Source organism: Haliotis rufescens, unplaced genomic scaffold, assembly GCF_023055435.1.
Source record: "Haliotis rufescens isolate VD_foot unplaced genomic scaffold, xgHalRufe1.0.p SCAF_45, whole genome shotgun sequence".
NCBI classification, from domain to species: domain Eukaryota; kingdom Metazoa; phylum Mollusca; class Gastropoda; order Lepetellida; family Haliotidae; genus Haliotis; species Haliotis rufescens.
The window spans coordinates 1,633,069-1,660,653 of NW_025964168.1; the positions used below are offsets into that span (position 1 = coordinate 1,633,069).

General features: G+C 40.2%; 1 protein-coding gene across 2 annotated transcripts; it reads left to right on the forward strand.

Moving 5' to 3' along the window:
• LOC125372657 lies at window positions 1–25,228 on the forward strand. 2 transcript variants are annotated; one of them, XM_048383183.1, is made up of 2 exons: window positions 1–75; window positions 20,228–25,228. In XM_048383183.1, exon 2 carries the CDS (start codon window positions 20,264–20,266, stop codon window positions 22,784–22,786), a length of 2,523 nt encoding a protein of 840 aa, XP_048239140.1. In that variant the 5' UTR covers window positions 1–75; window positions 20,228–20,263; the 3' UTR covers window positions 22,787–25,228. The 2 variants fall into 2 exon arrangements, with proteins under 2 accessions (XP_048239140.1, XP_048239139.1); XM_048383182.1 differs by lacking the exon at window positions 1–75 and adding an exon at window positions 2,433–2,520.
• Window positions 25,229–27,585: the final 2,357 nt, after the last annotated feature.

Consider the following 27,585-nt stretch of genomic DNA (forward strand, 5'->3'; position numbering starts at 1 on the left):
AGCCAATGTGGGTGTCGGCTGGTGAGTGTATGTAGCTCTTGGAAAAACTGAACGCAATTAGGCTTTCTGAAACAGGTATGTAATACACGTACGAGAATTAGTTGATGATAATTTATGTGTTTTATGGAAAATGCTTTGAGTAGCATGTGCCCAGAATGTTATTTGAAATCAACGTTTCAAACACACAAAAAACGTGGTCAATACGCAATTTCACAGGTAAATTTCTATGCTTGACAAGATCTGTAAACTTTATTGGGCTACTAAATTATTGTAACAATTGCAGTACTCCTGATATTGTTAAATTGTCATATTGTTGCGAAAGTACGGTGTGTCCCACCCACAATGTTATTGTTGGCGATGACGTTGGTTGCCAAGGACGTTGATGAAGATAGTTATGTCTCTACTCTGGTTCACCTTCCTTCATGCCACTTGTCAGAGTGGCGGGTGCTACCAGCATGCCAGGCCGTGTTAACTCTTAATAAAACAACCCGCTATTTTGCCTTTTAACGACCGAAATGTTTGTTGTTTAACGCCGCAGTCAGCAATATTCTAGCTATATGACGACAGTCTGTAAATAATCGAGTCTGGACCAGACAATCCAGTGATTGATGTTATGGGCATCGATCCACGCAATTGGGATACGATGACATGCACCAACCAAGTCAGCGAGCCTGACCACCCGATCCAGTTAGTCGCCTCTTACAAGCATTGTCGCCTTTTGGCATGGGTTGCTGAAGACCTATTTTACGCCCGAATGAACCTGTTAAGTTGGATAATCGACACTGGTTATTCTCTGGCGTTGACTTTTCCTATTTACTTGAACTGTGTCCCCGAGCTTCATTTTAAGCTCAGAGGCATTAATCAATTAAGCGGAGTCAACTGCAAAACTACTGCTTTACCGGCAGCCCCCACCATTCACACAATTTGATAAAAAAAAAGAATTCTGCCTGAATATGTGTCGTCTTAAAACGGGTATTGAATGACAGAATGAATTCTTTCAATCTGACCACATTGTCCTGTCACACATGTTATCAATTGAGATGAGTTTTTGAAGTTTAGACAGTTAAAGTACCAAACACTGCAGAAAGTTCATAATAAAGCTGCCACAATTGTTTCCCGTACTCCAAAATGGTCGCGTATTTCTCCCGTACTAAATTACCTTCACTGGCTACCTCTAGAGGTTAGAAGTATCTTCAAAGTATTTTGTTTGACATACAACAGCCTTTATTCAACTGGGGTATCTGTCTGATCTTGTGGATAAAAATATTCCTTTTCGAATGCAAACATACAAACATGTGAATCCCCGACAGAGCTATGCAGCTCCTGCTCTCTGGATCCCAAAACAAACTGCTCCCTGGATCCCCAAAACTTCAGGAATTACTATGACTATGAAATATGCTGCTGAATGCTTCTATCAATCATGGACATGAACCCCTTTAACTCCATAATATCAGCGTAGTTCGGCAAGGGTGGAAACTTGACTTTTGTAGTCAGTTAACTCTTTTGTCTCGGGAAGATGCTGCTCTCTGCATCCCAAAACAAACTTCAGGAATTATTATGACTGTAAAATATGCTGCTGAATTCTTCTATCAATCATGGACATGAACCCCTTTAACTCCATAATATCAGCGTAGTTCGGCAAGGGTGGAAACTGGACTTTTATAGTCAGTTAACCCTCTTGTCTCGGGAAGATGCTGCTCTCTGGATCCAAGATGGACATGAGCTATTTTATTGTCAATCTAATCGTATTACTTGGAGCATGATTCGTGTGTGTGGAACTGGCGCCCTAGGACACATGCACAGTGTACTACTATTACTCTCTGGTTACATTATCGTGTTAACTGTGGTGATATGTCAAACTGTTGTGCCGTTTAAAGATTACTTTAAGTGCAATTTATACAATAGATATACCTATACCTTCTTTCATCGAATATAAACTTTAAATACGAATTACAGATGGAAAACGTAAACCCATAATGGCATAACATTATTTGGGCTCCAAATTTGCAAATAATAGCTTTATAGATGAATGTGCTAGATTTTCTGTCAAAAGACAAAAAAACCAGATAGTTCGGCTCCTCGTTTCGGAAAGTAGTGTGTATTGAATAAGGTCTTACTATATCATGTTTCTGACAAAACAAAGTAGATGCACACTTCATCCGAATGAGCTGTATCCTTCTGCGAGTGAGTATAGTTTTACGCCGCTTTTAGCAATATTCCAGCAATATCACGGCGGTGGACACCAGAAATGGGTTTCACAAATTGTACCAACGTCGGTATATGAACACGGGTCTATGGCGTGACGGGCGAACGCTTTAACCAATGCAAGACTATACTGAGCAGAGCAGCGATACTTACCAGTGTGCATTGGGTGCTGACAAGTCCAAATAAGGCAAAGTAGATCCGCCAGCATTTATGCGCAGTACGATTAAATTGCAACCTGTTAGAGGCAGTTATGACAAGGATAGGTGGGTGTCGGCTGAGTGTATGTAACTCTCGCAATCAGGCTTTCTTAAACAGGTATGTAATACACGTACGAGAATTAGTTGATGGTCATTTATCTATTTTATGGAAAATGCTTTGACTATCATGTGCCCAGAATGCTATTTGAAATCAACGTTTCAAACACAATTAACGTGGAATACACAATTTTACAGGTGAATTTCTATGCTTGACAAGATCTGTAAACATATTGGTCAACTCAATTATTGTAACAATTGCAATACTCCTGATATCGTTAAATTGTCATATTGTTGCGAGGGTACGGTGTGTCCCACCCACAATGTCTACATGTTATTGTTGGCGATGACGTTGGTTGTTGGGCTGGGATGAGTCCAAATTTACTACCCGGGAACCTGACCCCCTATTACCCGACCCTACCCGGGTACCCACTACAAGTCTCAAGAGTTGGGAACAAAATGTCTGATTGGGAATTGTTTTACGGCAACCCTGGCCAAAATTATTTAGATACATGTATCAAACGATCAGATCATGCGTACACTGAAGTTGACTGAAGCTTTATCTTTACTCAAACATATACAAGTGTGGCGCAAAATAAATGTGTGCATCGTCAGAAAGAAATGCAAACATTAGCGACTTGTAGTGTAACCACTGATCTATAGTGAGGTTTTGTCATGAAACAATATATTATGTGACTTACCACGGGCCCGGGTAGTCCTGTGGGTACCCGGGTCCTACTCAGGACCCACTCGACCCGAGTACCTGAGTTATCCCAGTTACCCATCTAACGCCGCACTCAGCATCATTCCAGCTATATGACGGCGGTCTGTACATAATTGAGTCTGGACCAGACAATCCAGTGATTTATGACACCAACATCGATCCACGCAATTTGGATACGATGACATGCATCAACCAAGTCAGCAAGCCTGACCACCCGATCCCGTTAGTCGCTTCTTACCACAAGCATGTGTTGCTGAAGACCTATTCTACCCCGGATCGTTACGGGTCAGGTAGTTATGAAGTTCTAAATAGATAACCACATGACTCTTACTGCAAAATGTATTTTGGATGAAGACGAACTGGTATAGTATTTACGGGAGGTGTCGATGAGTAATATACTCTTCAATAAAAATAGAAACGCAGATTTGTGTGAGGTAGGAAATACATATATATTGGGAACCGTACAAGTTATTGAGGCAAAATGTTGTAGAGTGAACACTTGGTGATTGTAGTCATCTCAGTTATCGGTACATAGGAAACGTCCAAGGTAAAAAGTCAGCTACCACCAATAACGCGTATGTCCCCCGTTGGAATCGATAGCGGCCTGACATCTCCTGTCCATGGAAGAGACGAGTATGCGAATCACATCCTGGGGAATGGTAGCCCACTCGGTCTGCAACGCAAAAGTCAACTGCTGCAACGTCTGGCCGTCTATCCAATTTATCCCACATGCGCTCTATCGGGTTCAAATCCGCGGATCTGGAGGACCAGGAGCGAAAATCAACGTTGTTGTTGTGTAGACAGGCTCTTGTGATCCGTGCTGTATGCAGTCGAGCGCTGTCCTGCTGGAATTCGCCGTTGCCGTTTGGCTGCAATTGGGAGGACGTGTGGTTGGAGAATTTCGTAAATGTATCTGTGAGCCGTAAGATTGCCCTGGATATGGACCAAACCTGCCCTGCCATGATGAGAGATAGCCGCCCACATCATAACGCTACCCCCACCAAACCTGTCCACTTACTGTACGCAGTTTTGGGCGTGCTCTTCCATCCCCTCGACGGAGGAGAAATCTTGATTCGTCACTGAACCAGACATCTCTTCATCGCAGTTGAGGCCATACCCTGTGTTATCGCCACCAATGCAATCGTTGTTGATGATGTTGTCGACTCAATATGATGTGTCGAACAGGACGACTTGCTCGTAGACCCCTTAAACGCTTTCGTACGGTCTGGTCGCAGATTCTGCGCACTCCGGGTATTTGGGATGCGGTTGAGGTGGCTGTGGTCGTCTTTTCACGCAGGTGGCGCAGTCGGGTTCAGCGAACTTGGGCGGGGGTGGTTACTCTTTGTCGTCCCGACCTTGGCCGATCACGTGTTGCCCCATGCTGTTGAAACTGATCCCACAGCCTTGTGATGATGCTGGGGGCTACGTTGAAAACCCTGGCTACAGCTGATCGGGATTTCCCTGCCTTCAAGCGGCCTGTGACTGTTCTTTGCACTTCTGTTAATCTTGGCGTGTTGTTGAACTGTCACTGTTCGATCGACGCAGATGCAAGGCAATCAAAAACCCTGCAGTTTAATACCGTACATAGTGCTGCTGCACGTGCAGTATGTGCAGCTCCATGGCCCTGGCTGCGTTTTTCCCCGAATCGTACGTGTTTCCCGACTAATGGTTTGCATGTCCTTGTTGTGAGCATTTTGATCCGGGAAATTTGTCACTGACACCATAACACAATAAACCTCGTCATTTTGCACCTTGGTCCGCTAATTTTGCCTTTATGGCCCAAAATATCCGTGTTGCGTTTCTTTATTTGAAGAGTATATGTGGTAATGTAATTAAATCAAGGATTCCTAATAACACTAATAACATTTGTCAGTTCACATCTGTGTGCGGCATAGTTCAGTGTAGTTTTCCTGGCAATGCCTTGTATAGAGATAAAGTACATGTACTTGATATGCCATGACCATGAAAACACGCTTGGTTTTATAACTGCGATATACGATAAGTAAACAGTTATTTGAGACATCTGTGGTAGACCTACCCACGTCACATGTTATGTTGTCTGAATGTTCGTCAGGTATGGACATGTTAACTTAACATAGTTCATAAACAAAGGCAGTCCGCCAATTGTATGCGCTCAGCCGATATTTGGAGGTCGGTTTCTTAGAAAGACGTGGTATGATTTCTACGAAGTCTATTACTGTATTAGTAATCTGTGGGTTTCTTGGAAGTATTTTTCATATGTATGTGCAATCAATTGTTTGTTATTTTATAGTAAGGAATACGTAGGGGAAATGAAAAATAATTGTATAGTCATGCCGAAATAGTAATACTCCTCGCGATATCATGTTGCGACTGTCAATTTTTCTCTCACTCTGATGTGATAACACATGTCAATATTGAGTCATACTAGAAACTTCACAATCTAATATTTGAATACGTTCAACGAACTTTAATAACAGGTATAATGGTTGTCATGAATTCATACTGTAATGGTAATGTCCAGACCCGGTCTGAAGCCCACCATAGCCAACGTTAGCAGATCCATAGCACAGAACTATTCATAGCGCTACTGAACTTGTGATGTAATCAGATGAATCCGCTTTTTACCTACCATTTCGACCGCTACTGGTAATGGCAAATGCTGTGGACGCATTGGACTGATTATGGATCGTAATTCATTCCAATTTTTCATTCTGACGTCAACATTAACATAAATACCTCCTTCGACACTTTCTTCCTTCAAATTGGAGGATGCGATGTTACCGAGTGTGTTACGACAGTGTCAGGCGCTAGAAAGTTTGACGAGTGTGGTGTGGGAACTTTGACTGGTGTGGAATATTTTCTGATGTTCTGGAAGCGAGACGGACTGTATATAAGAGGACAGTGGCGTGTGTACGCAGCTCTCACGCATTTCGTCACGCTTTTCGTCGCTTCGGTACCAGCTTTCATGCGAGGACTGCTCATCATCCCTGATTCCCTGCCTGGCCCAGGGAAAATGCTCCCGGTGTGAAAATCAAATCTGTCACTTACACACAGGCAGGATGTTGTACTGTCTTCATCGTTGACGTTGTCGTTGTAGAGTTACATGATTGTTTTATTATTGGCATAATACTACAGAAGAGATGTTATATTTTACACAGACAATTCATATCATAACTTTATTGCCCCCATTCACATACAATTCGGATTGCAAGCATCAGTGCCTTGACACTTTTTAGAAATCTTGAAGTGTATGATAGACTTGGAACGCGGTATCTTAATTAACGTACAATAATTTTACCTGAATAAGTATAGGTTAAAGTTGTCTAAACAGCAACTCATTCTTAGTCCACTATCAATAGTATAAAGCGAATCACGTTTAGGGTCGTCTCCAGCAATTACTCTTACTTAGCCGTACATGTAAATATTATACCTAATACGTGGGCTGGTCAAAATGTTCTATGCCTAACAAACAAAACTAACAATTGTGAAAGTGTTTTTAATTCAATTTTTCAACTTAATCTCTCTGCTTCTCAATTCACATCTCATATCGATAGTTAAGTTTTCAATTCGAGCCGGGAAGAAGTTTTCTCAGGTCATTGTTGTCGTCATAGCGCTTTCCACGAAGGTGTTCTTTCAGTTTAGGAAACAGGTGGAAATCACATGGTGACAGGTCTGGCGAGTATGGAGGGTGTGAAAGCCCTTCGAACCCACATTGTCGCATAGCACCCTTTGCAAGGCGAGAGGTGTGAGAAGAGGCATTGTCATGAAGTAGTAGAACTCCAGCAGTCAGCATTCCTCGCCTCTTTTCTTTGATAGAATCTCATGAAGCAAATCAGGATAGTAGACACCAGTATTGGTCTTTTGACTTTCTAAATAATCAACACGGGTCACACCCTTTGCATTCCTGAATACAGTGGCCATAACTTTCTTCACTGATATTGAAGACTTGAATTTCTTTGGTGCTGGTGAAGCGGAATGCTGCCACTCGGGATCATCACCCGTTACTAATCTCTTTTTGAAATTGACGAAATCCTTCTCAATTAGTTCCAAATTTTGTCTTGCAATGTCAGTTCTCTTTTCCTAAAGATCAGAATTTAGAAACTTTGGGACGGTGTATGTGTGATACTTATTTGCGGAATACAAATTTAAGACTTCTTTTTGCCCTGAGGAGATTGATGGAATTACATTAATTTGGACTCGAGTTTGATCACTGCCTGTAGGCTTGGAGGACAGTCAATGCTTAGGGTTGGCCTTGGCACAGTTGCAATACATGAATCAGAAAATGAAAGTACTATGGTACGCTATATTATCGAGGTAGTTAATTTATAATGGATTTATAACGGCGAATGCTTACTAACCCATTAACTATGCAAAATGTTTCTTGTTCTTCATCAACTTTTATGACACATCAATCGATGCTGATTTTCTTTACCGAGTTCGGTAAACGAAATACCTGTCATTGGCGATGATATATGAATGACGTCTGTAAATAATCGATTCTCGACCAGACAATCCAGTGACTGACTTCATGAGCATCGATCCATGTTCAGTTGGGATAAGATGACATGCATCATCAACCAAGTCATCGAGTCTGACCACCCAATCCCATTAGTCGCCTCTTAAGACAAGCATAGCCGCCTCTTAGGACAAGCATGGGTTTCTGAAGACTCATTCCACCCAGATCTTCAGGGGTCTCTTCAAAATCTGATGAGACATATCGGCACAGTTCATGACAATAACATGTATGGGTGTTGGTGTTGGGTTCGGAGGGTGGGGTCATTCGTCACCACTCGCATGTTTCCGTAACGTACGAGACGAGTTGGTCACAAATGGTGGACGGGGGATACGTTAACATGCATCAACCATGTCAGCGAGCCTGACCACCCGATCGCGTTAGTGAGTTTGTGAGTTTAAGAGACACAGATCTGTTGCCTGTCGACGGAAGAATTATAAAAAGTCACATAGTGGGAATTTTGCGCGATATCACGCGACTCTGCCTTAAGGAAAAAGGTTTTAACAACAGGAAAATTAATTACATTTTTGTGATGCGATGTGCGTGTGAACAATCGTCCAATGTGTTTGTCATTGTTAGCCCGACACAGCACATCATCTGAGACGTTGCTGTTCTGGGAATCGAAATAATGTACTTCCTGTAAAGAATACACCATACAAATGTCCCATGTATGGCTTTATTTATAGTGACTTAAAGGGGTTGCCACTTTGTATAAAACCATATCATGTTGTTAGGGATTGGTTTAATTAGTCTCTGATAGATAGGTATACCATCACCATAGTATCGTCTTTTGATGACCTATTTCCTCAGTCAAATTTGTATGTAGTCTCTTTGAAAAGGATGTTTAAGATCAGACTTTATCACCCACTTAAAGCCAAACTGTTTTTGTACCCATTTAGTCAGATTATCAGGTCAACAGACTCCACAACAACCTCCATATTCTTATTAATATCAGGTGATCAGTCGATCGTTCATTCAGTGAGCTATGGGGTCTGTGGTTGAAATCTTTCACGAGATCTTCTGAGATATCCAGGTAATTGTTAGTCTTATTGTAGTGAGTGAGTGAGTATGGTTTTACGCCGATTCAGCAATATTCCAGCAATAACACGGCGGGGGACACCAGAAATGGGCTTCACACATTGTAACCATGTCGGGAATCGGACCCGGGTATTCAGCGTGACGAGCGAACTCTTTACCACTAGGCTACCTGACAGCCCCAAGTCTAAATGTAAGACATATATCTGGACATAGTGGTCTTGAGAGTAAGAATCACTCGTTGAGCATGGGACACAATACTTTCATTCGGGCCCACATAAATATACTCTTCAAAAAAAGAAACTTGACACTGACTTTCAAAATGTAATATAATGCGCTTGTTTCAAAATAGGACACAGAAACCATAATTGAAACACTGTTTTAAGATCAATGTACACAATGTTCAAAACATTAATCGTGTCACCTAGACAGACACACGTACACGATACAGTTAATGTCACAGGGGTACAGAAAATGTCAGTATCGGTTGTGCCCACCACGTGCATCAATCACCGCTTGACACCGACGACCCATAGATGCAATCAAGTTGTCAATAACACGCTGTTGGATGTGCTGCCATTCATGCTGAAGTGCACCAAGAAGCGCCGGAAGTGTTTGGGGCGGTGGATTTCTTCTGCGAACGCGTCAATCCAACTCGTCGCACAGATGCTCAATCGGGGACAAATCTGGTGACCGGGCTGGCCAAGGTAATGTCTGGATGTTGTTGTGCTGTAAGAAGTCCTGACAAACACGTGCAATATGCGGTCGAGCGTTGTCCTGCTGGAACTGTCCGACATGAACGTTGACGTGAGGAAGAACGTAAGGCTGTAGGATCAAGTCTCTGTAACGCACACCTGTCAATGCACCTGCCACATGCACGAGAGGCGTCCTACCACCGTGATGAATTCCGGCCCATACCATGACACTCCCGCCGCCAAATGGGACAACTTGGACCCCCTTAGACCCCCTTGATCCAAGCGCCAGACAGGGTAACAACAAATATCATCGTTTAACGTCTTATGGTATGACGCGGCCGGGGATCGGACCAACGACCTTCCGTTCCCCTGTCGGACACACAACCACAAACAAAACCTCGGGGCGGTCCCATATCGGATTAACAACAGCAGTATGAGACAGGACTTCACAGTTGATACATGTGTATGTACCCCTGTATTTGCAGCCTGGTATTTAACTACTTCAATCTTTTTCTTTTGTCTCTACTCTGGTTCACCTTCCTTCATGCCAATTGTCAGAGTGGCGGGTGCTACCAGCATGCTAGGCAGTGTTCACTCTTTTCGCGCATAAAATTAAAAAAAACAACCGCTATTTTGCCTTTTAACGACCGAATTTGTTGTTGTTTAACGCCGCACTCAGCAATATTCCAGCTATATGACGGCGGTCTGTAAATAATCGAGTCTGGACCACAAAACCCAGTGATTAATGACATGAGCATCGATCCACGCAATTTGGATACGATGACATGCATCAACCAAGTCAGCGAGCCTGAACACCCGATCCCATAAGTCTCCTCTTACGACAAGCATGGTCGCCCTTTATAACAAGCATGGGTTGCTGGAGGCCTATTCTACCCCTGATCTTCACGTGTCAGGTAGTTATGAAAAATAGATAACTACATGACTCTTACTGCAAAATGTATGTTGGATGAAGACGAACTGTTTTGGTATAGTATTTACTGGAGGTGTAGATGAGAAGGACACTCTTAAAAAACAACAACAACACAAAGCCAGATTTGTGTGAGGTAGGAAATACATTTATGCGATAAACCGTACATGTTATTGAGCCAAAACGTTGTGGACACTTGGTGACTGTATTCATCTCAGTTATCGGTGTATAGGAAAAGTCGCATATGTCCCCCGTTGGAATAGATAGCCTGAGATCTCCTGCCCATGGAAGAGACGAGTATGCGAATCTCTTTCTGGGGAATGGTAGCCCACTCGGCCTGCAACACAAAAGCGAACTGCTGCACCGTCTGGGGTTGTGGTTGACGCCGACGTAGCCGTCTATCCAATACATCACACAGTGGCTCTATCGGGTTCAAATCCGCGGATCTTGAGGGCCAGGGGAGAACATCAACCTTGTTGTTGTGTAGACAGGCTCTTGTGATCCGTGCTGTATGCGGTCGAGCGCTGTCCTGCTGGAATACACCGTTGCCGTTGGCTGCAATTGTGAGGACGTGTGGTATGAGAATTTCGTTGATGTATCGTTGAGCCATAAGATTGCCCTGGATATGGACCAAACCTGTCCTGTCATGATGTGAGATAGCCGCCCACATCATAACGCTACCCCAATAAAACCCGTCCTCTTCCTGTACGCAGTTTCCGGCGTAACGTTTTAACCGTCGTCTATAGACCCGTGCTCTTCCATCTCATCGGCGGAGGAGATTCGTCGCTGAACCAGACACCTCTCCATCGCAGTTGAGGCCATGCCCTGTGTTATTGCCATCAATGCAGTCATTGTTGACGATGTTGTCGACTCAATATGACGCGTTGAACAGGAGGTAGACCTGCTGCTCTTAAACGGTTTCGTACGGTCTGGTCGGAGATTCTGCGCAGTCCGGGTATTCGGAATGCGGTTGAGGTGGCTGTGGTCGTCCTTTCACGTAGGTCGCGGATGTAGCGATCTTGGGCGGGGCTGGTTACTCTTGGTCGTCCCGACCTTGGCCGATCACGTGTTGACCCATGCAGTCGAAATCGATCCCATAGCCTTGTGATGGTGCTGGGCGCTACATTGAAAACCCTGGCTACAGCTGATCGGGATTCCCGTGCCTGCAAGCGGCCTATGACGTTGTTTCTTTGCACTTCTGTTAATTTTGGCATGTGTAATTTCATTATCAATATCTTCATCCATGTCTATTTATATCAACCCCGTTACTTTAGAGAATTGTTAAGGCCTCGTCAACTCATTGATCCACGACTTGCATACTTCGTCTATCGTTAACTGTTTGATTATACTGCTGTCATACAAGCTGTAGTTGGAGGAAAATATGCACAGATGAATAAAACTGGAAATTCAATATTTTCCTCATCACGACATCTCTACAAGGAAAATGTGCAACATAGTTCAATGTAGTTTTCCTGGAAATGCCCTGTATACAGATAAAGTACTTCATTTGCCATGACCATGATAACACGCTGGGTTTTATAACTGCGATATACCTGTTAGGATAAGATAAGTAAACAGTTATTTGAGACATCTGTGGTAGATCTACCCACGTCACATGTTATGTTGTCTGAATGTTCGTCAGGTATGGACATGTTAAGTTAACATAGTTCATAAACAAAGGCAGTCCGCCAATTGTATGCGCTCAGCCGATATTTGGAGGTCGGTTTCTTAGAAAGACGTGGTATGATTTCTACGAAGTCTATTACTGTATTAGTAATCTGTGGATTTCTTGAAACTATTTTTCATATGTATGTGCTATCAATTGTTTGTTATTTTATAGTAAGGTATACATAGGGGAAGTGAAAAATAATTGTATATTTATAAAAATGCCGAAATATTGATACTCCTGTTGCGACTTTTAACGTTTTTCTCACTCTGGGGTGATAAACACGTGTCTGTACTGAGTCAAACTAGAAAAAATCTTAAATTTGAATACGTTCCGGGAGCTTTAATAGCAGGTAGTTTTCATGAATTCATACGGTAATAGCAGTGTGCAGACCCGATCTGAAGCCCACCACAGCCCACGTTAGCCGATCCATAGCACTGGCCCAACATCATGTATATGTGATAATGAACTTGCGGTGTGATCAGATGAACCCGGTTGTGCCCTACTATTGCAACTGCTACGAGTGATGTTGTTTATTCCGTAATGAGGCCACCGGCCCATTATACAAGTATATACTCACACACACATATATTTGACAGAGAGCGCCAAATTGTTTGCCTTATGATGTACAATAATGGACAGTTCAACTACTTAGGATAATTAATGACATCTTTAAAATATCTATTGCGTTTCTTAAGTGCTAAGAAAATATATTTCCCTAGACTGTTAAGTGAAGACGGATTCGAGCTTGAGAATAGCATTTGAAGTTTTTGCTGGTTTGGATGGGCACAATAATACTTTGGTACAATGCTGTCTCTTAAATCTGCTTAGAATGGACATTGGAGGCAGAAATGGTATTCTGATTCTACTATTAAAACTATGCAACATGGACAGAATCTTAATTTTATGTTAATATTGTACTGTCGACCTATTTCTATCATTAAATTAAAATCATTTAAATTTAGCTGAAGCTTTAAGATAGATCATATTGTGAATACAAAAAATATAATCTTCCAAACCATATTCTATTTTAACATGCCTGTAGAACTTTGAAAGAACCTGTTATATTATCGTTCCACATCTGAACGTGAATATCTTTACAACGTTTTACAAATTGGTCAATAAATAAATAAAAATAGCCGACCCCTTGATGGATCCAAACTTCTCCCAAACCATACTTAAATAACAACTTTTTAACATCATAAGCCCAGCCAGCATGTTTTCCCCGTTTCGGCCTTACTGAACCCGAAGTGGCATGGTACGCATCCTTAAGAATATTTGATTTTTGGCTCAGCAATCGCAACCAATAAGTGAATTATATCTTATATTGAAAAACCTTCGCAGAAAATATCCCAACATCCCCTCTCGCAGCCTTATTCGGGGTTTGACGATAAAGTCCCAATACTGATTTACAAAACGTGTCATGAATTATATCAACATCTGGGGATTGGTGGAAAAGCCATACCTCAGATCCATATAATAAAATTGGCCCGATTTTAATATCAAAGATATGAAGTTGTATACTTATAGGAAGTTCTTAAAATATAAAAGGTTTACGTTGTAATATTTGGATAACTTTCCAAGCTTGTTGCGCTGATATTTTTTGGGTTAAGTGCCATGAGGCAGATGAGGAAAAATGAACACCCAGATATTTATGATAAGATACTATTTCAAGATAATTAGTGTTGAAGCAAAACTTTTCATAACACCGTAATGGTCCACCATTTCTAAAAACAATGATTTTACTTTTATCAATATTAACCTTCAATTTCCATTTGTTACAATAAATAGCAAATTTATCTAAACGCTTTTTTAGGCCAACTGGTGTGACATCAATCATGACAATGTTGTCAGTAAACAGCAATATAAACAACAATTGGTCCATGGTAATTACTCTTTGTCCATCAGAACTCAAAAGGTCTACAATATCATTAATAAAAAAAGAAAAGAAAAAGGTCACATTTCCCTGCCTCAATCCACCTTACATATAAAAAAAATATGTATAGCCAGTATCCATCGAAATACAAGCTTTAACGTGTTCTCACATATTTTTTGTTAATCTATACAGTCTACCTTTAATCCCACCATGCCAAAGTTTATACACTAAACCATTGCTATAGACAGAGTCAAATGAAGCCTTTACATCTATAAATGCACAATAGAAACGACCACGTTTCTGGGATAAATACTTTTGGATTATAGTATTCAAAATAAATATATTATCTGAGGTCTGGATCCTTTCCGAAAACCCACCTGTTCCTTTATTATTTTATCCTCAAATCAGCCCATAATGTTAATCTAGAGCAGATAAGTTTTGCAAATATTTCCCCTGCAACTTCCAGTAATGTGATAGGTCTATAGTTTCCTGGATCATTGGAGCGCCCTTTCTTATAAATAGGCAAGATAACACTCCATTTCCACTGGTCGGGATAAATAAATTTCGATACAGGGTTGGGTATATTTTTTTGAAAATCCATTGGCAAACCACAACATCCAGGTGATTTTCCAGATTTCATATCATGGATGACTTCCAAGAGTTCAGGTTCAGTTATATCAGAATCCATAAATGAATATTCATCAACCGAATTATAAATAAGTTCGTCGGATAATGAATTTACAAAGTCGTCGATAGTTGTATACAAATCAATACAGTTATCAATATCACCCATTCCTCCAAATAGAGTCTCAAAGTGACAAAATCCAGTCCTTAAGTGTGATTGAGTTTCTCTTATGGTCTGGTGAACACGAAAACTTAGACCAGAACTGTTTACTGTCGTGTTCACAGAAGGCTACTATAAATTTATCAACAAACATATTAAATGCATCATCCATTTTCTCCATACATAAGTCTTTATAATATTTTCGAACTGATATGTATTTGCTGTCTGACACATTTACTGTTACTGGAATGAAATGCACGAAGCATTCGACGAGTGGTTGCACGTGCTTCCTGACATTCCTGGTCATACCAGTGGCATCCCCTTGACTTATTGTCGTTCGCACGAGCTGTGAGAATCCTGCCGCAGGTGCTTGCACAAGTTGTCATCATGCTTGTTAACATTGAAGCCGCGTTATCAATGTTTTGCTGAGTCAGGGTCGGTTCAAAATCCAATCTCTAAACTCAATGATTAACGCAGAAAGCGGCAAAATCAACGTACATCACAAATTTGGGTAAAGGTAAGGTTGCGTGCGTATTTCATAAGCTGCTATTTTTAGAATTTTCTTCGAAGTTGAGTTACATTGATAAAGTCAACAGTTATTCTTAAAACTATCAATACTGCCGAATACGCGGTTGTAAATAGGTTTATTCTCTTCTGCAATCATTTGTTATAATTTTCAGTGTGTTTAAATGTAATTTATAAGGGACAATATATCAAAAAATAATTAAATCGGACCCCACCCTATTTCTTTTAGCACTACGCAGTTACTTCCCTCGGACAAGTTTAACCAAGCTCCTTCCCGGCGCGTGACACCTTCGTTACACTCTCGGTAGTATGGAGAGCTCCGCGAATGGGATATCGCTGTGAGGAGCTTGATGTTTCACAAAAACAACAGTATTTGTTTTTAACAATCATCGAAATTTGAAACAGTAAATGTAAGATTGTTGTATTGGAGAATATATTTATGACATTGGGGTATTTTTCTGCACGGTAAATTTTGCGTTGACAAACTCTGATAATATATGTTTAAAGCTTTAAAAAAACTAAAATAACTTGTCAGGGTGAACCATTTCACATTGTCAATGTGATGTGTTTGGGACTGAAATATGTTTATTATCATTAACGTAGTTTCAACGTAGGTAGGAGGAACAATTATGATGTTATATATGTGTTACAATAAATAACTAAATTAATGTTTTAATTAATGTAAAGTACAGTGTACTTGTATGAAATATTGTCCAGCAATCTGAATGATTCATGGGGGATGGGGCGGGGCCATGGATTACTACTGTTATGCTAAATTAATATTATGGTTTAATTCAAATGTTACCTTTTTTAATTTGTTGCCATTTTTTGGACCAACATGAAATTTCTGGCTCTCTACGGTAGTGTCAAAAAGAGCTTTTCTGAAAGTTGATCAGACTAGTACGAGAAATACCATCCAATGAAATGTATTTCTAAAGGATTTCTGAAGCTTTATCAGTGACTTGTTTACACAACATGCAAAATTCTAAATTTTGCTGAGCATTGCTTGTCAATACACAATTACACAGGTTTTCTGTAAGATCTGTAAACTTTATTGGGCTACAAAATAATTGTAACAATTGCAATACTCCTGATATTGTTAAATTGTCATAGTGTTGCGAGAATACGGTGTGTCCCACCCACAATATCCACATCTTATTGTTGGCGATGACATTGGTTGCCAAGGACGTTGATAAAGATAGTTATGATTGTTGGTTTGTTTGTTGTCTAACGCCTCACTCAGCAATATTCCAGATATATGACGGCGGTCTGTAAATAATCGAGTCTGGACCAGATAATCCAGTGATTAATGTCGATGAGAAGTATATTCTTCAAAGAAAAAGAAACACAAAGCCAGATTTGTTTGCGAGAGAGGAAATACATTTATGCGAGGAACCGTACAAGTTATTGAGCAAAATTGTTGTGGATAGAACACTTGGTGACTGTAGTCATTTCAATCATCGGTACACAGGAAACGTCCAAGGTGAAGGTCAGCTACCATCAAGAACGAGTATGCCCCCCTTTGGAATCGATAGCGGCCTGACATCTCCTGTCCATGGAAGAGACGAGTATGCGAATCACATCCTGGGGAATGGTAGCCCACTCAGCCTGCAACGCAAAAGTCAACTGCTGCAACGTCTGGGGTTGTGGTTGACATCGGCGTAGCCGTCTGTCCAATTCATCCCACAAGCGCTCTATTGGGATCAAATCCGGGGTTCTGGAGGGCCAGGAGAGAACATCAATGTTGTTGTTGTGTAGATAGGCTCTTGTGATCGTTGCTGTATGCGGTCGAGCGTTGTCCTGCTGGAATACACCGTTGCCATTGGCTGCAATTTGGAGGACGTGTGGTAGGAGAATTTCGCTGATGTATCGTTGAGCCGTAAGATTGCCCTGGATATGGACTAAACCTGTCCTGCCATGATGAGAGATAGCCGCCCATATCATAACCCTACCCCCACCAAACCTGTCCACTTCCTGTACGCAGTTTCCGGCGTAACGTTCTCCCCGACGTCTGTAGACCCGTGCTCTTCCATCCACTCGACAGAGGAGAAATCTTGATTCGTCACTGAACCAGACATCTCTTCATCGCAGTTGAGGCCATACCCTGTGTTATCACCACCAATGCAATCGTTGTTGATGATGTTGTCGACTCAATATGACGCGTCGAACAGGATGACCTCTTAAATGGTTTCGTACGGTCTGGTCGGAGATTCTGCGCAGTCCGGTTATTTGTGATGTGGTTGAGGTGGCTGTGGTCGTCCTTTCACATAGGTGGCGCAGTGGAATTTAGCGAACTTGGGCGGGGATGGTTACTCTTTGTCGTCCCGATCTTGGCCGATCACGTGTTGCCCCATGCTGTTGAAACCGACCCCACAGCCTTGTGATGGTGCTAGGCGCTTCATTGAAAACCCTGGCTACAGGTGATCGGGATTTCCCTGCCTTCAAGCGGCCTATGACGTTGTTTCTTTGCACTTCTGTTAATCTTGGCGTGTTGTTGTGCTGTCCCTGTTCGATTGACACAGATGCAAGGGAATCAAAAACCCTGCACTTTAATACCGTTCATTGTGCTGCTGCACGTGCAGTATGTGCAGCTCCATGGCCCTGGCTGTGTTTTCCCCCTAATCGTACGTGTTTCTGATTTTGATGAGATTGGTTAGGTTAACATAGTTCATCGACAAAGGCCCTCAGCCGATATTTAGAGGTCGGTTTCTTGGAAAGACGTGGTATGATTTCTACGAAGTCTATTACTGTATTAGTAATCTGTGGATTTTTTGGAAGTATTTTACATATGTATGTGCTATGAATTGTTTGTTATTTTATAGTAAGGAATACGTAGGGGAAATGAAAAATAATTGTATATTCATGCCGAAATAGTAATACTCCTCGCGATATCCTGTTGCGACTATCAATTTTTCTCTCACTCTGACGTGATAGCACATGTCTATATTGAGTCATACTAGAAACTTCACAATCTAATATTTGAATACGTTCAACGAACTTTATTAGCAGATGGTTGTCATGAATTCATACTGTAATGGCAACGTCCAGGCCCGGTCTGAAGCCCACCATAGCCAGATCCATAGCACAAAACCATTCAAAGCGCTACTGAACATGTGATGTGATCAGATGAATCCGCTTTTTACCTACCATTTCGACCGCTACTGGTAATGGCGAATGCTGTGGACGCATGGGACTGATTATGGATCGTAATTCATTAATATAAATATCTTCTTCACCACTTTCTTCTGTCATATTTGAGGATGCGAGTGTGTAATGAAGGTGTCACGCGCTAGAAAGTCTGACTTGTGTGGTGTGTAAACTTGGACTTGTATGGAATATATTGTGATGTTCTGGAAGCGAGATGGACTGTATATAAGAGGACAGTGGCGTGTGTACGCAGCTCTCACGCATTTCGACACGCTTTTCGTCGCTTCGGTACCAGCTTTCATGAGAGGACTGCTCATCATCCCTGATTCCCTGCGAAGTCCAGGGAAAATGATCCTGGTACAAAAATCCACTCTGTCACTTACACACAGGCAGGAAGTTGTACGTGTTTATCGTTGACGTTGTCGTTGTAGAGTTACATGTTTGTTTTATTATTGGCATAATACTGTAGAAGAGATGTTATATTTTACACAGACAATTCATATCATAACTTTATTGCCCCCATTCAGATACAATTCGGATTGCAAGCATCAGTGCCTTGACACTTTTTAGAAATCTTAAAGAGTATGATGAACTTGGAAAGCGATATCTCAATTAACGTACATTATTTTTACCTGTATAAGTATAGGTTAAAGTTGTTTAAATAGCAACTCATTTTTAGTCCACTATCAATAGTATTAAGTGAATTACGTTTAGGTTGGTCTCCAGCAATTACTCTTATTTATCCGTACATCTAAATGTTATACCTAATACGTGGGCTGGTCAAAATGTTCTATGCCTAACAAACAAAACTAACAATTGTGAAAGTGTTTTTCATTCAATTTTTCAACACAATGTCTCTGCTTCTCAATTCACATCTCATATCGATAGTTTAGCTTTTCAATTCCAGCCAGGAAGAAGTTTTCTCAGGTCATTGTTGTCGTCATAGCCCTTTCCACGAAGGTGTTCTTTCTTGGTGGAAATCACATTGTGACAGGTCTGGCGAGTATGGAGGGTGAGGAATCTCTTCGAACCCACATTGTCGCACAGCACCCTTTGCAAGGCGAGAGGTTTGAGAAGAGGCATTGTCATGAAGTAGTAGAACTCCAGCAGTCAGCATTCCTCGCCTCTTTTCTTTGATAGAATCTCATGAAGCAAATCAGGATAGTAGACACCAGTATTGGTCTTTTGACTTTCTAAATAATCAACACGGGTCACACCCTTTGCATTCCAGAATACAGTGGCCATAACTTTCTTCACTGATGTTGAAAACTTGAATTTCTTTGGTGCTGGTGAAGCGGAATGTTGCCACTCGGGATCCTCACCCGTTACTAATCTCGTTTTGAAATTGACGAAATCCTCCTCAATTAGTTCCAAATTTTTGTCTGGCAATGTCAGTTCTTTTTTCCTAAAGATCAGAATTTAGAAACTTTGGCACCCAACGAGCAGATCTTATTCATCTGTATATGTTCATAAATAAAAGTTTCAATGGATCCATGGCTTTGACCTGTGTCTTCCTCAAGTTCAGCAATGGTAATACGTCAATCCACAGTATAAGTTTTTCTATCTCCGTGACTAAATCTTCATTGTTGGACGTTGAGGCACGTCATCATTAAGGCTTGTTCTCCCAGCCTTAATCATAGCTGCGTGTCAACGAAGCCCGATGGCATGAGACGTTGCTCAATCAGTGGTCAGGACTCAATTATTTACAGCCAAACATCATTCATATGGAGTATTGTTAAGTACAGAAACAAAGGGAGGACATTTCACAACTAATCAGAATGATTTCAAGGACGTTCTCTATTTAGGGGTGGTGTTTAACCTTTTTTTTCAGGTTTGTATATTGAAATCATTTTACTATGTACGCTCGCTACTATTCCAAATTTCTACTTTCAGCTAAAAGACTAACATACCGAGACTGAAACAAGAAGAATGACTTCAGGCATAGAGATTTTAATGCCTTCTATGAGGATCACCAAATTGGAGATGAAGGAAGAAGGATATTCTAAAGAAGATGATTCAACTAGAGCAGCAAATGTATATATAGATAGTTTCATAGTGAATACACCTACACGCTCTTTTAAGAAAAAAGAAGTTTCAATACCAATTCAAAACGCACTGAAAGAGCTGCCTGGGGAATTTTCAATAAGGATGTATTGTTTCTCCAGAGCTGTAGTGTCCAAGTGGAAGAAAATAGTCAAAGGATTGACTTTGGGCGGTGCTACTGATCATGTCGATGAAGATGGTTCAGCTGCTGCTGCTGCTGCTGATGATGATGATGATGATGGTGATGATGAAGAAGAAGACAAAGAAGAAGAGGAGGAGGAGCAGGAGGATCTTTATCGTGATCAGTTTCCTCGAGAAACACATGTAGATATTCTGATATTTCTTACAACAAACATACCCCATAGTCCACCAGATTACACATCTTTTCATCCTGAAATATATGCACTTACATCTGGAAATGCCTATGTTATCCTGAAAGAAAACATGTGTTGTAGAGAATTCCCAATAAAATGTGCCAAAAGGGTTCTTCAACCTAATTTAAAGGCCCTGTCATCCAAGCAACTTACTGGACCTCTCTCATCCCAGACAATAACATTTAAGCAGAATGAAAGTACCATGGTTACCTTCTGGGACTATCTGGGTCAAATCACAACATCCTATAAGATGCCACTGAGAGATGATGCTTCTCTATACTGGTTCTGCTTACGGACAAAGAAAGGCAAACCAAGGAAAGCATCAATGACTGTCGGGGAAACCTATCTCAGAATGTCTGCTGAAATGAGTCTGAAGGATATTGCCCTTCTCCTTTACCAACTTTCCCGTATTGCAAGAGGAGAGGAATCTAAGAAATATCCAAGTCGGGAACAGGAACTAGATGACACAGCCTTTGATGTGCTTTATCATGTGAAAATAGTAAAGGATAAAGAACGAATAGAATCATTCAACAATATTTTGATGGAAAACATCATTTCTCACCTTAGTGGTCAATCTAAGAATCTGAGTCTTTATTTGTCCCATCGGGATCTGAAAGGCTGGGAAAATGCAAATGTGTTCAATTTAAAGAACAGACGACAGTTATTTCACAAATGGGAAGGCCAGCCTCCAAACCTTGTAGACTTGCTTCAAGTAGTGACAAACAACACCATTCCAGGGCATTACAGGCAAATAATCAGCACACTTTCTTTGCAAATGTGTGGCTCTCATGAAGGTTATAATCGCACAAATCCCTTGCTGAAGTACATCCATGGCCAAATCACCATAAGTGGTGAATCTTTATTCTGCTATGGTGGAAAATGGCTGAGGATTGAGTATGAGTATATGGCGAGTTTAGAAGAGCAGTTCAGTCATTTGGAGCAGTCCCACAGACTGGGTGGCAATGTGCTTGTCTTACCATGGCTTTACTCTGGACATGACTGGCCAGAGGATGCTCCAAAGACGAAGACCAATGACAATCAGAAATCAACAGTCTTTGTTACAGGGGCGACATTAGTTCAGTGGATTGAAGAAACTTTTGAAAAACAACTAACGTTGACGGACGAGAAGAAAAAAGAAAAAATCACAAGAATTGTCACGTTCAATAACTATCTGGAAGGAGAGACAAACAATCAAAGAAAACAAATACTACTTTTCCTCAGAATGCACTGCCAACAGGCTGAACGACACTACAATGAAGGTTACATCCTGTATGATCAACTGCTCCCTGACACTTCGGGATACCTCCTTGGGGACCGGATCTTTATTTTTGGTCAGAACATAGAGCTGTACGACATCCTCTTCTACACACCAGAGAAGACCTATCTCATTCACGTCAAAGAGGGCTTTGGGAACACTACCCGAGATGTGTGCTCTCAGATTCGGAATTCCGCAGAGGTAGTGTTCAAACACTGGATTTGCAACAACAGTTTCGATATCTTAAAAAAATACTGGTCAAGTGTTACAGGCTATACGGGCTTGGACAAGTACCGCCAAGTTGTAAGACATCGGTACTTGAAAATGGGACAGGAAAAGTTCATACAACTCTTCAATCGGGAGGAAATAGTTTATGTGTTGGCAAACAGGGATACTAAAAAAACACCATCAACCATGTTTCCCAATGTTCCATATCCAAAAGAACGACTTATAGCCGAATTTAACTGGAAAACCAAAGAAGTTGTTGGGGAATTGTTGAGGTGTCAGTATCTCCGAAGAGATGATGCTGTCAGAATATGTGTGACAGATAAAGTCTTCAACACACTGGAGCAGGCAAAGAAGGAAATAAGACTTAGAACCAGGGCAATGGCGGAAAAGGCTTTCAACATTCTGAGGGAAACTATGAGCAACCATTCTTCTTTCATTGCAAAGATGGAGGTTGTACATCTGTATAGTAATTTCAAACGTTTTGTTACCCCTAGCAAACGACTCTCCCTGAAGATGTGTAGTATCAGGAAAAATGTTTTGAAGCAAGACTGAGGCAGAGGAAATATCTAGCTGTTGATTTATCATATCGGGATAACTGTTGTGCTCTCATTGATGACTTTAAAAATGTGGAAGTTGTTGTCAATCTACTGGAACAATGGGACAAATTCAACAAATGATTAATTGGGTTTAGAATGTTCTACCTTTACTTAATCTTTTTAATCTATAATGACATATCTTCAATATGAAACAAGTCATGATAACAATGTGAGTGGAAACATAAACGTAAAAAGAAGTAACAGAACAGGGGCCCGTTCCATAAAGCGATCTTATCACTACGACTGCTGTATTTCTACAAAGTATGGGAATTACGATCGTCTTAGGGCTAAGATCGCTTTGTGGAACGGGAGCCAGGGCACTAACATAAGTGATGCACACAGGGGTTTTATTTGTTTAGAAAGATATATTTCTGAGCCTGAAGCTGCTAAACTATTGCCATAACCATGGAATGATGGCATGATGTTACAGTTAAACAGTACCACATTGAGCAATTCAAAACCTTAACGAGGCCACCAAGACAGTGCCAAGGGATTATCATCTCATATGGGAACTCATTTGTATGCCAACTTAGATCATAATGGGAACTTCGGGTCTAGCTCTCATGGCGATATGTCGCTAAAATTAGAAGCTACCGCTATCCGATGCCTTCAACTGCATTATGTCCACTTCAAGACGGGGTAACGGGGGAATAAAGCCCCCGAAGCGGAAAATTCTCCCGAAACTCCGAGCAAAACTAAATCTACCGAATTCTCGACCGAGGACAAAAATGACGCCACAGAAGCGATCAGCAAAGGGCTTTAACGGAAAACCGATGAATTAAATTAAAGCAGTTTTTTATACAGGAAATGTACATGAGAAGGTCATACTTTTTAATTTACGGGGTGAAAGAGCGACGCGATCCTGAAACGGCAGCCAGGAAATTATTCTCCGAACTAAAAGTACACGACGCTGAGGATATGTCATTGGCCGCCTTCCACAGATAACCTCGCCTCAACACGGATGCATCATGGGGACCACCAAGCCCCGACCAAATTCTTGTTAGATTCGTCATCATGGAGGACCGACAGAATGTGCTGTTTGCTAAGCTACAAAAACGGCGTCTTCTTCGAGAATTGAAGAAATCTATCAGTACGGATTTACCTCTCCCATTCAAGAAACTCCGAGGACGCTTAGCAATAAAAGCTAATAACCTAAAGCCCCAGTCACACAGACAATGCGACCGCAATGCAGCCTCCTTGCGACCAAAATATTTGACAATCGCAATGAGGTTTCAGAGGTCTGAATGGTTTCACTGAGGTCGCTACAAGGTTTCAGGGCAGTCGTGACCAGTCTTTTGAACATGCACAAAAGACTGGCTGCGACAGATTTGGTCGCTCGGAGGTTTCATTGGTCTCCTAGAGGTCCCCAAGTGGTGTTATTTTTATCGCAGATTGGTTTTGCCTGTGAGGCATCGGTTTCGTCTATACTCGTCGACTCTTTGCAACCTAGTGGCGACCTATCGGTGATTGATCAGTTATGAGGTGGTGATCGACCGGCGCTTCATCGGTGACAACTTGCACCGAAATGATATGATTCAGAAAAGCACCCTTTTTATATGCATAATGTTTTTATGGGTGATCGATCGAAAACTAGTCATCAACCAGTCCACGTCCAGTTGCAACAAGTTACCGAAGATTCGCTGAATAGTCACCGATCGGTCTCAACCAGTTGCAAACATTTCGCCGTATTTGCGGTGAACAGTTGCCGATCAATCACTGACAAGTTGCAAAACCTACCGCTGATTGATGGCCGACCGTATACAAATTCCAAATATAGACAGAAGTAGTTGCATCGGTCTCAGCGATCGCCAGTCGGGCTCGCATTGTCTGTGTGACTGTAACTTTAGAAAAACTTCGGACTACAAACAAAATTCATGGAAAAAGGTATTGACATTATTCTTTATCACAGGAAGAACAACGATTCCAAATGGATCAAAATCGAACTTGATGAGGAATACGCAGAACAGTAGTAACAGGCTATCTATCTGTTTATTAACCTCCAACTCGGAAACTCCGAGAGTTGTGTGTGGCTGACAATGTTTATATTCTGTAGGATTCGCCAATCAGTGTCGAAGGCAGGACGCTGCACAGAGTTATTCAACAAGAAAGTGGTATTTTATTCATAACCATAAACTTTTGATTTAAGTCGAACTAAGGGAAATTTATTGATATTTGACAATGTAACTAATTGAACATGTACATTTATGGATGGTAACATTTGTCCAACTTATATCATGTATATGTTATTACCTATTTTGATTACATATATAATTACTAACGGGACCAGGTGGTCAGGCTCGCTGACTTGGTTGATGCATGTCATCGATCCCAATTGCGTGGATCGATGCTCATGATATTAATCACTGGATTGTCTGGTCCAGACTCGATTATTTACAGACCGCCGTCATATAGCTGGAATATTGCTGAGTGCGGCGTTAAACGACCAACCAACCAACATATATAATTAACATTATTTGATATATATTATTATGCTTATATTTATACTAAGACACAAGATCGAGTACATAAGCAAACTTATATCACTCTATAAAGATTATGTTTGTTCTCATTATAAGCCCATATGTCTCTGTCCGAGACTTTTCATAATCTTATGCAAAGCTTAATTTCGGCCTCAATGATATTTTATTTCGGCCTCAATGATATTTTATTTCAATCATCAAAAATGGTGCTCATGATAACATTATTTGATATATATCATAATGCTTATTTTTATACTAAGACATAAGATCTAGTACATAAGCAAAGTTATATCATTATTATAATAATTATTTTATTTCAATCAGCAAAAAAGGGGCTCATGACAATTTGAATATTCCTTCAGGACCTTTCAGTCTCAACGATAATTAAGCAGCTAGCAGGGTTTTTCATTTTTTCAAAATTCTAACCGGAATAGTTTGTTTTGTTTTTTATACTATGTTTTTTCTGTTTTTTTTACGGTTTTATTATTGAAAAAAATACACTTCATGTGGGTTACAAAAGATTTTACATAAACTTCTTTGAAGATGACTAATAAAATTAAAATTGTACCACTGAGCTGTAGGGGCCTGGCTGAAAAAAATAAGCGAAATGAGATCATAAGTATTTGGAGAAAAATGCAAGCATCAATTGTTTGTCTTCGAGATATCCATATTTCTGATTTTTTTAAAATATAATGAAAAATGAACGGAGTTTAGATAGTATAATAGCTCCATATACCTATAATGCTATAGGATCTATCCTTTTTAATAATATTTGTGAAATAAAGGTCCACAAAAGTTTTGTTGACGAAAATGGTAAGTTCATTATTTCAGATTTAACGATCATAGGTATTAATTTAACCCTTACAACCTTATACGGTCCAAATGACGATAAACCTGGATTTTATAAGCCTATTTTCCCAAAAATGGAAGAATTTGACAATAGCTAAACGGTCTTTTGTGGGGATTGGAAAAAAATCCCCGCCAACAAGCAAGGTTAGACTTTTTCATAACCTCACAAGATATATTAGACAAGAGATTCATCAATTTTGCCGGGATACAAATCGGATCACTCCGTTATTTCCCTTACTCTAACAAATGCTGGAAATAAAGATAGGGGTAAAGGATTTTGTAAATTTATTTCCTCTCTTTTATATCAAAAGGATTGTATTGATCTTATGAAAAATACAATTGAAGAGGCAAAAAATGAATACAAAGATAAATCTTAATGATAATATTGTTGATGACAAAGATTTGAAATTATCAATAAACGATTCTCTCTTCCAAGAAACATTGTTAATGAAAATAAGAAAAAACTTGAAATGAAAACTTGAAAATAATATTTCTAAGATAGAGGATAGTATTAGAAAAGATTTCAAAACATCAATGAAAATATATTAAATGAATTAAGCCAACTGAAACATAAATCTGAAAAAATTAAGAAGAAGAAATTCAAGGAATTAATATAAGAAATAGAATTAACTGGTATGAGGTAGGCAAGAAACCAACAAAATATTTTTGTAAATTCGAAAATAGAGTTTATACTTCTAAAACAATATATTCAATTTTAAATGATGATGGAGACATTATAACTAACTGTAAACAAATTCTTGAAGAGCAAAAACCATTCACTTTATTCAATATCATCTGAGGTTGAACATAATGACTTAAGAGACCTTGAACATATAATCACTCCCCAAATTGATAATGAAATGTTTGATGAACTTGAATAATCCTCACACAAAAAAAAGAAATAGCAGAAGTAGTCAGTAAAATTTAAAAAATAATAAATCGCCTGGTATAGATGGGTTCTCAGTTGATATTTTTTTTAAATTCTGGAAAGATATCTCTGTTTGGGTTTATAGATTTATAAAGGATACTTTTGAGCATAATCGACTAACACTTACTATGAATAGGGGTGTTATAACACCCAATAAAGACAGAAGAATACTTCAAAATTGGAGACCAATTACTTTATTGAATACTTTGTACAAAATCCTAAGTTGCTGCATAGCAAATCGTATTAAAAGATCATTGCCAAAACTAATACAAGAAAAACAAACAGGTTTTATATCAGGGCCAGTGAAAATATTAGGCTCCTATTTGACATAATGTTTGAATTAAAAAGTAAAAATAAATCAGGTATGCTACTCCTTTTATAGATTTCGAAAAAGCATCTGATACTGTATCCAAAAGATTTATAATGTAAGTCCAAGAAAAATATGGTTTTGGTCCTAAAAAATGGATAAATATTCTCATTAGTAATCCTACATCTTGT

Coding starts and splice junctions, on each gene's coding strand:
- LOC125372657 (XM_048383183.1), top strand. CDS start 20,264: ATGACTTCAGGCATAGAGATTTTAATGCCTTCTATGAGGATCACCAAA.